The sequence below is a fragment of the Aquila chrysaetos genome, chromosome 6, assembly GCF_900496995.4.
Source record: "Aquila chrysaetos chrysaetos chromosome 6, bAquChr1.4, whole genome shotgun sequence".
NCBI classification, from domain to species: domain Eukaryota; kingdom Metazoa; phylum Chordata; class Aves; order Accipitriformes; family Accipitridae; genus Aquila; species Aquila chrysaetos.
This window is the reverse complement of record NC_044009.1, coordinates 14,977,418-14,989,488: the sequence shown is the minus strand read 5'-3', so window position 1 is coordinate 14,989,488 and position 12,071 is coordinate 14,977,418. Positions and strand designations below refer to the sequence as shown.

General features: G+C 39.2%; 1 protein-coding gene across 10 annotated transcripts in view; it reads right to left on the bottom strand.

Moving 5' to 3' along the window:
• Positions 1–12,071, bottom strand: part of ERBB4 (erb-b2 receptor tyrosine kinase 4) — a 649,063-nt gene that overhangs the window by 176,338 nt on the left and 460,654 nt on the right. For all 10 annotated transcript variants that reach the window (XM_030018184.2, XM_030018186.2, XM_030018189.2 and 7 more), the window contains exons 8-12: positions 11,446–11,559; positions 9,696–9,822; positions 6,837–6,910; positions 5,242–5,332; positions 3,575–3,774 (exon numbers count right to left, since the gene is read on the bottom strand). In XM_030018184.2, the coding sequence (XP_029874044.1) occupies positions 3,575–3,774; positions 5,242–5,332; positions 6,837–6,910; positions 9,696–9,822; positions 11,446–11,559 (606 nt within the window). The remainder of the gene's footprint in view (positions 1–3,574; positions 3,775–5,241; positions 5,333–6,836; positions 6,911–9,695; positions 9,823–11,445; positions 11,560–12,071) is intronic.

The following is a 12,071-nucleotide window of genomic DNA, read 5'->3' as shown; positions in this document are numbered from 1 at the left end:
GGGCATATACCCAAGCATCTGCAGGATCAGGGTCTAGAACAGGCAAAATAACTGAAAGGCAGAAATGGAAACCTAGAAGCTTGCCCTCAGATCCCAAACATTCAGGTACTAGAAGATTCAAAGAAAACTCTCCTAAATCCCAGCCTGTTGCCCTATCCTGAAAATTACAGATGTTTCAGAGGATGCTGGAGAAATGCATCTGGCTACAAGTAACAGTTCTGCCTTACTCCAAGTAATTGCCTTACTCCAAGTAATTGTGAAGATGTTAGTTAGACATCTAGCCTGCAGCAGAACCCATTTAACCCCAGAGAGCTGCTGACTGACAGGCAGAGTTGAAGTAGCAGGATAGCTCTTCTCATCTACTGCTGACTCTCAAAAGGCCACAAAACATTAATCAATTCATTCACACAGACGTGCATAGAGAGAGAAAACCACTGTTCCCTGTTAGGATTCAGGAAGTCAGCTGTCTAAGACAATGCCTTCTGATCAGAGTAACTTGGCCCCCAGACTACATGAACATAGGTTGGAGTCCATTTTTAAAACTAGTCCCTTGGTACTGTAGCTTACATTGTGACTTCTTAAAATGAAATGAATGAGATTTGTTTTCCTCATGAAGATTCCCCTCGTGTTAAATTTCATAAAATATCTTTACAAGTATTTTTCTTCCTGGAAAATAGTGAGTGTCTATTATAACAAATCCTCAACAAGCTAAAAGTCAAATGAAGTTTACATTTTCCCTTTGTGTGCAAATGTAGTGACAAGACATACAGCGCAAGAGGATGATGTGACAGTATATTCATGTTTCCATTTGCCCTGGAAGCCCATGTTTCAGTAGTTGTGGCTGCTTCAAAGGGATGAAACGGAGTTCAACCATATTACTGCTTGTTTTATTTTTATACTAAATCTCTAGGAATGAAGGAGAGCTGGTTGTTCTGTCATTAAATGATGCATCATTATCAGACAGCTATAGCCAATCTGCTGTTAGAAAACATCAAAGAGCACCAAGAGCAAGATTTTTCTCCCACAGTCAGTGGTTTTTCATACGGTAGAGAGGAAACAGGTGCTCTCTGGAAGGTTCACAGGTTCATGTATCTCCCAGCAAGATGGGACCACTAAGATGTTGGAATATAACCCTAGTGACTCTTGCATGGTCATCAAGACCTTGTGCTTCTTCAGACAGGTTCTATTCTGTCAGCCCAAGAAATTTCTCACGTGAAATCTCAAAGGGCTAATTCTTCCTGTCATGACATACAAAATACACTTATTACCAGACTGCTAGCACAGAACTAGGTTCCTCCGCACCACTTGATCCTATTAAACTCCAACCCCACTGCAGGGGAAAGCAACCAGCAACCCACCACCCCTGGGCAGATGTGATTCTCTTTCTTAGCAACACCTCTATTTGCCAAATAATATACCATTTTTTCATAGTTGGCTTTCTATGTGGGGGCAGAAAAAACAGAATGCATACCGAACTACAAGCCATCTACAAATGCTCTAGCTGGCAAGACTGAAGGCACTAGCTATTCATGGGAAGTCAGGAGCTTTCCTCCAAGTTTCAAAGGGGCTGATGGTGCCAGAAAATGCATACTTTTCTCTTGCAAGGCTGATCTTATTCAATGTTCAAATAATATTCACCCACAGAAGAACTCAAAGCAAAGAAAAAGCCATGAGATGGAAAGAATGAAAAACAAGAAAACACAAGCCATTAAGATGATGATACAAAGCTCATGGATGTTGAGCAACTGGAGCTGATTCAGAACAAGATAAAGTTGGGTGTGTTAAAAATAGAGACTGTGCAGCCTTCTTTGTCCTGCAACTGGTTAACTCCCTTCATTATTCAGCACTATTCTTGGACTCTTCATCAATGCTTCATTCCCACATAACATTATCGTAATGTGTTCGATCATCTCTGGATGACAAAGAGAGCTATGCTACTCTCACAGACAACCACCTGGATTCATTTACTCATGCCCTTGTCACCTCTTGGCTGGGTTACAGTAGGAAGGACACCAGGGCATGAAGCTGTTCAACATATAGGACACCCTTGTGCACTTCCTCACCACAGAAGTAGCAGCAGACACTGCATCTCTCCTCCACCTTCTGTATTGCCTCCCCACAAAATGTTCTACCAAATATAAGGGTCTAATCCATAATTTCACAGCCTATGCCAAGGATGTCCTTTGCAAACATACACAAAACCTTCTACCAAGAAAAGTTCTGTTCAACGCATCCTTCTGTCTCACATAACAGAAATTTTACATCAAAGGATAACATATGCTGCAGTTTAAAAGTGGACAGTGGTCTGCCAGAGGTGAAGAAACAACCCTTTCCCTCTACACCCTCAGGCACGATTGCAATTAAACTATCTACGTCAACAGCAAGAGGCATTTCTTTAACCTTCACTTTTTTAACTTGTATGTAGAGAAATAGCCTAATAATAATAATGCCACCCAAAACAACAAAACTGTGCAGAGACCTACCAAACAAGACTTTCCACTTCATGTAGCTTTTACATGGCAGAAGAGATTAGAAAAATAACCAAGCAGCAGTGATAAATGTATAGCTGTGTTTCACCTAACACTGGAAGGTATGCTCATACTACAGTGATAAGCACAGTCACAAACTCTCTCAAAGTATAGCAGAATAGTACTTCAAAGGGAGGGGAGAAAAAAAAGAAAAAAAAAGAAAAAAAAAAAAAAAGAACTAAAAGAATAAGTTAAAAGTAGGACCACAGCCTGAAAAAACCCAAAGCAAACATTTCTGGCTGGTCAAAGCACAAAACCCAGAAATATCACTTAAACATATAGCAATTTAATAAATCTCCTCTCTTGCTAGCAGTCTAACAGATGCTTAAAAGGAACTGTATTGCTGCTATAATATGACTGTATTAATGCTATTTGCTGCCTGATTTCTGTATAACCAGACAGTTTCATCTCCTACATAACATTCACTTGCTTTTCAGTACTATGATCTCAGTCCAGGTGCTGGCACATAAGCCTTCCTGAAAGACAATTAGGCCCAATTATCAGTAATCTTCTTTATCAGATAGGTCAAATACAGAAAGGAGGAACTCGGTGATCAAAAACAGTCCCCGAAGTGACCTTTCTGGATTAAGACAGGGCCACTTTGGTGAAGCAGGGTAGGGGAAGCAGAAGATGCTAATCGCACTCCATAAGGAAAGGGCTGTAGTTTTCAAATCTTTAAAATTAGTGCCTTTCATGAACACTACATTCAGCCCACATTTATAGCCTTCAGAATTCGTATTTGTGAAACTGGATCTCTAATCTGGAAAGTTCACATCATGGTAAAGAAGCAGCACTCTCTCTCTTCTCCCTTTCATTTGCTCATACCTTAAAACATTTCATTTGCCTACAAATCTGCCCAGGGGCAGACTGGGCCAAATGCTTAGATTCTGTAAATCATCACAGCTCCACTGATGTCCACGGAGCTCCAAGAGACATCAGCCAAGTTTCTGGCCAGCTCACTGTACTGTATCCTGCCAGTACTTGTATCATCCTCCCCCCAAGTAAGCCAATCATAGACAAGATTTGCACTGAGCAGCAGTACTTACTGCAGTTCTCTGCCTTTTTATTTCGATGAATCACTGTCTTTTGACTGGGTGTGCTGAAGAGGCTGGTCCAGTTCACAGTGTGGTAGTAGCACAAATTGCTGTTGTCTGTTATGTAAATATTGCCAGCACTGATTTGCTTCAAGGACTGAAACTGCAGAGAGGTAATGCCTTGTTGCTTTAGGATGAGTAAGGAAAGGCCACTGTGATGAAAACAAAAGTAAGAGAGAACAGGAATTAGCTCCAGAAGGCAGAACTTAGTACAGCTGGTTGGGAATTTCCCACTAGAATTAGTTCCTAATGTCAAGATGATCTTTCTAGCAAAACTGAAATTTGGTCAGAAAAATTTTATTTTGAGGTGACGCAAATATTTTATGAGTCAACATCTAGTTCTATTGCCTAGAAAATTATGAGTCCTGTAAGAATTGCGATACCACAAGCTGCGATGCTTGCAGCTCTAGGCCAAGTGGGCCAGCAGAACTACTCAACTAGTTCCATTTCATCCATTAATGTGTTTTTTGAGATAAAGTGCTGCTGAGAAAACTGAGTAAAATCCAGATTTTTTTTTCAACAGAATTAGTACTATGATAGTTTATATGCTAAGGAGAAACTGACAAAATCATGCAAAATGTATTAACATCTTCTGTCAGGCATCAAATTAATGTCATTTATAGTAATACAGGAAGAAATTGTTATTTTCAAGGAAATTTTTCCAGCCCACTTCCTACATTTCATTTTTCTTTTGTTGTAATATGTGGTTATCGCCTTTCTTCATCAAAGGAATGGTAAATGATTGCCTGTATAATATGGAAATGACTGCACATATTTTATGACTGAAGATTAGTGAAGACAATATCCAGTTTCTGGGCATCCTTTAAGTTATTGTATTTTAACGATTATAATTGTTTTCCAGCTGTTACAAATAAAAATTGCTGCTTCCAAACAGAATGCTGGTCTGTAATTCAATCTCAAGGTTTCACTGCTATTCATATTCTGCCTGGGTTGCTGTTTAAGATGCCAGCAGAATCCCATGACTGATTTACTACATTTACACAATGGGGAACCAGGGGTTGCTGTATATATCATTCAGGTACCTTCCTGTGCTTCCCCATTATCTCTCACCACATTTTCTTCCCTTCAAACCAATTCCTCCATATGAGTTTTCATACAGAAACATCTCTGGTGAAAATGGCACTCCAGAGCTAATGTACACCCCATCCACCTGCAAGGTCCCTCAGTGCTTTCAGTATTCTTCCATACATTTATCTTTTACCACTACTTAAGACCACATTGTTCTTTGGACACATGAGCCTGCATTTCCAAATGCAACCATATAAACTTCATTATAATGGGGCTAAGTTTTACTATTACTGTCTTTTAAGTTATGTTTCACATTCACAAGGTATTTTAAACCATAAAATTTACTTTCCTGACAATGAGAATGAGTTAATAGCTACAGCAATGAACCAAGAGGGTTTTTTTTTTTTTAAAGGTGTTATGCATTATAAACAACTGATTAGCAAAGGTACTGTTAATGAATACCTTAGTAACAGAGAAAAATATATCAATTTATGATGCCCTTCCCAAAGGATGTTGCATTCTGTGCTACTGAACAAAGAGTCATTGGATACTAATAAAAAATGATTCCATCAACAGAGGAAGTACCTTACCTATAGAGAGCTCTTCCACCAATAGTAACTAAGTTAGAAAACACCCTGAAATCTGTCATATTCTCAGGCCACGACTGTATGTTCAAATACCCTGAAGGAGAAAAAGGCAAGCGCATGAAAGTCAATGATTTCAGCCATAAAGACTCCTTTATCACATACATGAGTTAGGACAGGCTTAGCCTACAAATGAAAAACAGTGCTGGTTTGAGAAAAAGAAATAAATAGGTAATGAATGCTGCAGACTAATGTCTTGGTATTCATCAGGCTGCTCACCACTGTCTCCTCCAAGAAAGCAAAGGAGGACTCATCACAGCAGCATTACATCCACTTTCAACAGCCACAGTGAGGGTGAACCTAAACACAGGCTGGAATCTTGCAAGGCCTCCCAGCCTTGTCTAAACAGCAGCAGCAGCAGAAAAAAATGAAGATTTGCCTGAATTAAGAACATTCCATTTTAAAATGTGCCAGAGACAGACTTAGGACAGAAGTTGAGAGATCTGTCGTGATTCATTAAAAGATGACAAGATTTTCCTACAACAAAGAACTTGCATTTGTTTCTGAGTATGTGTGTGAGGACTGTTCATCACCAGAGAGCATTCTCTGCACAAGTATGTGGGACTACTTATTTTGTGCTACACAGACCTCTACACAGTGCAGTTCCCTATGACTTTGATTCAGTCCTGGACTGAAATGCAGTACATCTTTAAGCATAGGGGTAATTCCACTTAAGTAGTAGAGCTGAGACCGTCAATTAATGTGCTTAACAATGGCAAATTACAGACACCCAGATGCCAGATTATCTTTGACATTAATTAGGGAGAGATTTAGAGCTTACTTTCATTTTTTAATACCACTGTCTTGCTGAAATACACAACTTTTGAGAGGTGAAGCACATGGGAGAGAGCTCATTTCAAATGCCAAACACTTGTTGAGCTCCGCCCAGCTACAATCATGCTATAGTGACCGAAGATTTTTTTTTATTTGTGCATGAAATAGGGAAGTGCAAAAAACCCCCCCCCCAAACTATCTATACATAATCAGCAATCAATCAAGAACTCAAAGCTGCAGTATCTTCCTCCCTACCCCCAAATGGTGAAACAAGAAGCAGCAAGATGCAAGAAAGCAAAGTTCTGTGTTCTAGCTGTATGACCCCACTGAAAAGTCACAAAAGATGGGAGTCTACCTTCCCACACATTATACATTTGTCTTTAAATCACAGAAGCTAATTTGCAGCAGCATCTGCTGTTAGACCAAGAGAAGTAGCTGCAAAACCAGATTGACTTGTCTGGTTTTTTTCCAAGGCATATTTCAAATGTCTTCAAGTGAAGACCACGACACCTTGTCCACTCAACAGTAAGGTCTTGGTCTTCTGATGCTTGCGTACCCCAAACATAATAGGCATTCTGTATTCATGAGCAAAGGACAACACACTTGTATCAACTGATACTGAAGTTGTTGTGTATTAAACTTTTATGAAATTTACAGTCCAGTGAGTTTAAAGAAAAAAGCACTTTGTGTTCTTCAGAAAAACTAACAAATGACAACCATAAATGCAAGTGAGAAGTTCAGATTATAGGAAATCAGAAGTGTGTTACCTGTTATCTCTCTCACTGTTTGGAAGATATTCAATTTCTCTGGATTGATTGCAGCGATTGTGTGATATGGGTCCCTGAAAGATTAAAGACAAAATGTGATACTGAATAAAAAAAGATCAGGTTCTCAAAGCTATACCATGTAGAAAGCAGTATTCAGGAGGTCAACACTATGCTTTTAGGCAGCATATGCTCCAGATTTCTTCAGAATGTTTCCAATTTCTTCAGACTGTTGTTCCTGCAGAACCTGTGTCTAACTTCTCCCAAGTCATCTTGAAGGAAAATAATGGTGCTTAGCATCTTTAAGGTTCGAATCATTAAAGTTTTAGCAAATATTTATGTTTATGGAAAATTAAGGCATTCTAAACAACCATGGGTGACCTCCCTAAAGGAAACATGAATTTTCAACATTTTTTCCAGGAGTACTAGCTCAAATGGTACAGCTGCAATACTGTACTACCAGGACTAACAAAACTGCTACTGAAACAAGTGAAAGCTATAAGCAAAACAAAACTAAGAGCATGCCAGCAGTTCCTGAAATATGGCATTAAAAGGGTACACCTTTTAGAAGGTGTTGAACAAGGAACGTCAAAAAGCACAGATCTTTGCCAAGCAAGTTTGTCACCTGAGAAATGAAATACCCCCACCAAACATTAAAATCTCGAAGTTAGATATGCTAGTGTAAAAAGATGAAGCTGACTTGATTTTAAGAGTTCCATCATTTAGTAAATACTTCTTTTTCCTCCTAATTTTAAAGGAGTAAAGACTCTCCAACTATTTAAGAAGCTTACTAGAAGCCTAACCCAAACAAAAATCCTTTAAAAATCCTTCTGTAACACCATGTTATGGTATTTTTGTGGGTTTTCTGAGGGTAGGAAACAGCCTCAGTAAATGTGGAGCATGCATTTCCACCTCTCCTCCTTCTGCTTTCCAGGAAACATCATTCTTGGAATTGGAACATGCAGATAATCAACTAGGCTGTCTTTGGGGACAGGCCTCATAAGTCTATGCAGTGACAGACCAATGAGGTCACTTCTAACTATCCTGGAGGTGACTCCAGGTTAGTAGCAACAAAATGAGTTCTTGAACCTTAACATAAAGCCCAGTGGACCACAGAAGCACCATATACACTTAATTGTAACAGTTTGGGGCTCTCAGAAAATTAGGTAAAAAGTTTTGACTACCTAACAGAAACACAGCACATAGCTTTTAAAATGCATTACTATTAAAAAAGCAAAACCCTTGCCTGTAATAAACATGAGGTTGCTGAATTTCCCCTCCAAATCCTAAGATAAAGTAGTCTTTAAAGATACAAATACATTTAAACCCCTTAAATAGCAGTCATCTTCTACCATTAGAACAGGCACAGCTGAATTTTACAGCTCCAACAATGAGAGTTTCAGCTCATTGTGAAACTGGAGATGGCAACTAAAGGGATGATAAAAAGCTGGTGAGCACTGAGGGCTTGTTGCTCCTGCTGCAAACTGGAAGAGAAGAAGGAGGCAGCATTTGCTGCTAGCTGGGGCTGTCTGTCCTTTAAGCTACAGCTCTCCTTGGTGTATCCCACCCCTTCACAGGCAATAATACAAGCAGAAGGCAGCTTGGCTTTTTAGCATCCCAACCAGAGGAAAACAGCAGAGAGAAGGCTGCATCCGACCTATACAGGTCCTAACAATTTTCCAGCCAATGTGTTTTCTGCCTCTGTCTCAGGCAGCAGATATGTACCCTAATGAAGATCACTTTATCCATACTTCATTACACTTCAGCAGAGCATTACCTTAGAAGAATGAGTACTACTGACTCACCAAAATGTAGGTTTACCTTCATCCCACTTAACTTCTCGACACTAATTAAAGCCAATCCATAATTATCTAATTTACATATAACCTATTATAAATAACTGTGCATAAAACCAATTCATAATTATATATATATAGTTTTTATATAAATTATTACTAATTCACGAAGACTTGAAGTTCAATTACTCAGGAAAGGGAAAGACAAGCTACAGAATCACAGGATCAAAAATATGACAGGATCAATTGCAATAGCAACTGATACAATCATATTTGTGTTCTCTCAATGACAGAAAGAATACAATGCAAGAAAGGGGCTAGTTGCATTGGACCTCACCTGACGATCAAAACAGAGTATGTCTGTCTTCCCTGAACACATCCTGCATTTGCACCATGCATTCACCTTTGCTACAATGGCAAACATGCGGTGCACCGAACTCTAAACAGCAAGGCACTACTTATCTGGCTGGTATATCTTCCTTTAGGAGACATTGGTGAGACTTTTAAATACTGGTTCTGTACCTCCACATCTTCAACTGTTACTAACACTTATTCAATATACAGCCATATTTAAACCAAAATACTGGATTTAAATACCAGTGAGTTTTGTGTATCTCTGCAATTGAAACTTGAATATATACTTCAAAACTGATTGACAAGAGGACAGCTTTTTTGCAGGTACATGCACTGACAGCCACCCAGGCTATGACAATTTATGCTAGGTGAGGCACTGTCTTTGCATATTCTGCACATTAGATTGCTGCTCATACGAAAACTGAAACAAACTAATGGAAGGTAACCTCCCCTTCTCCCTTCTATTCCTCTAATCAGCCATTACTGTAAGCTAGTACCGAGGATCTCATAAAGTGCAAACAGTCTACTTCTCTTTTCCTAGAGGTTGAATCATAAGTATCAAGGTAACACTTTCCTTCATAATGGAAGGCAGAAAATGAATTTATCCTGGATCTGCTATTCCATAAAGAAAGCCTGCAGACATCATTAAGAGGTGGATGCAATTTGTTTCAGCTGGCACCATGACATAACATCTTAACATTTTGTCACTTACCCATGAATCCCAGTAACAAGGAAGATAAGGTTGCCGTTGATCTTGGTACAGTTTATGAACTTGTCAATGTTGCTGGAATCCACCGTCTGAGCTGACACTAAACTCCCTGTTCCAATGCCATCACATGCTGCCAAAACACGGAGTTTGTGTAAAGAACTAGGAAAAACAATTACTGAAACAGAACACGTTGCCCTTCTAGACATGAGTCTTCATTTATTTCAGAGATAAAGCAGCAGAGAGGTGTTAAAACAGCTCCCTTTACCTATATTCCCAAAGAAGCACATGCCAATTTAAAACAAACAATAAGCTAAAGTACCTGCCACAGAAGGACATACTGGCACACGGGTTAAGGTATTTCACACTGGATCTAAAGGCAAGTATGAACGACACAAAAATCCCACTCGAGCCAGCTGTAAACAGATAGTAGATAACTTAGCTCAGACTAGCCTGGTGGCCATGCCATTTATTTGTGCACTGCTCACTGCAGAAACTGCAGGGTCCTAACACTGCTAGCTCAAGAGGTCTCCTTTGCTCTGGTGGATTTGTGAACTTAACCATTCACATACCATAAAGAACTTTAGAGAGGATGTACAAATAATTCTTTAGTCATCATCCCAACAAAAAGATTACCGGGGCCTGGAGAAACTTTGGTAAGCAGTGAGTAAACATCTGTGTAGCCTTTCTATGTAACTTAGTTGCATTTTCTGGGTCACATGATGCATCCAGGAACAAATCCTTCATGACTTCCATCACATAATGTATCCTATCTCCCTAACTGGGCTCCTCTAATGGCAACTACCAGCAGTACACCTGAATCTTTTACAAACGTGGTAACTTTCCTCCTCACAAAGTAAGGCTAAGAGTTTGACAGGAACACTACACATGTATTTTCATGCATTAAACTATCTATCCAGCAAAAAAGTTATTTACTGCAATTAGGTTAAAGGACTGGGCATTGCCTTCACTTAGAATACAGCATGTCAGTACCCTGCCTTGGCAGATGTGTTTGACTGTTTCAGCCACGTGGAGAGACTGTTGATTTACAGAGTTTTTCAGTAGCTTCATTGTGAATTCCCTTCCAGATATGGCTTCCACTAGGACTGAAAAGTGGCATAGGCCCACGTGGGAAAACTGGTGGTGCTTTGCTCCTGAGACCTTCAACCAGAGAGCAGAAAGTCTCCCTAGTGGAGCTTGGGACAGCAAGGTAACCTATAGATTTCAGTCTTCTCAACACTGAAAAACTTCTAGTCTATGTTTTAGACACTTAGAAAGGAGGCAGAAGATTCTGGGGAAACAGACATTTTTAAAAAACAGAGGAAATAAATGGAAACCTAACATTGTATTGACAAGTATGAGACATACCATACATCGAAGGCAGGGCTTTAGTATGGTCCCCTTTGGAATGACAAAAGGACAGCTCTAAAATACCTCCAGGAAATAGTTGTCATTAAAATAACATAATAAAGAATTCTTTCAGATTTCTCTAAAACCAACAGAGAAATCTCCGTCATTTTTATCTAATCAAAAGTAATTGGATTGGTTATATTACCATCACAACTTAATAATTTTCATTCTCTTGTATATACTTCACACACAGCCCTCATAGCTCAAAAGTTCTGTGGGTATCCAGAAGCTATCAATTATTCTACGATGTACTCATGAAGGGTATTTCATGCCAAAATTACATCCTGCTCTGCTCTACTACAGTGTGGACTACATTCAAGAAAATTTATACTAAACTACTGCCTACCTTTAGGACAAATGTCAGTGCAGGGCTTGCACATCTTAATACCGTTTTCTTCAACCTCCATCTTGGAGCTCGGACAGGCACGGACACAAGAGCTGGAATCTACCACAAAGTTGTCTGAAAAGAAAAAGATATTGGCAGAAAGCGAACCACTGGACTAAATAATACTGGGACACATGTTTTTGGACTCGTGTCAACACATATTATTAATTGCCTCAGCACTTCCACATTGACATTAACATTTAATGATCAGTGTTTTCAGAAGTGCATGAGCAAGCAAGGCATGTTTTTGGAGACTTATGAAAATCCATGAACTGTCAGGCCTGATCCTCCCTCCTCCCCCAGTTTGATTTTATTATTATTTGTAGTAAAAAAAGCTACAGTAATTGGAGAGAAATAAAACAAGATGCTCTGCCCTGCCTCTTTCATACACACACAAATATATACATCTGGGATAAAACACTCCACAAGACAAGTATTTCAATTTTGCCTTGTAAAACAACTGCCAAAGGGGATATAGACTGATCCTACCTAACTGAAAGCTTAATACTGTCAAGAAAGGAAAAAAAAAAAAAAAAAGGAAAAAAAGTTCAATGAAGTATTTGGACAAAGAATCATATCCCTTATGT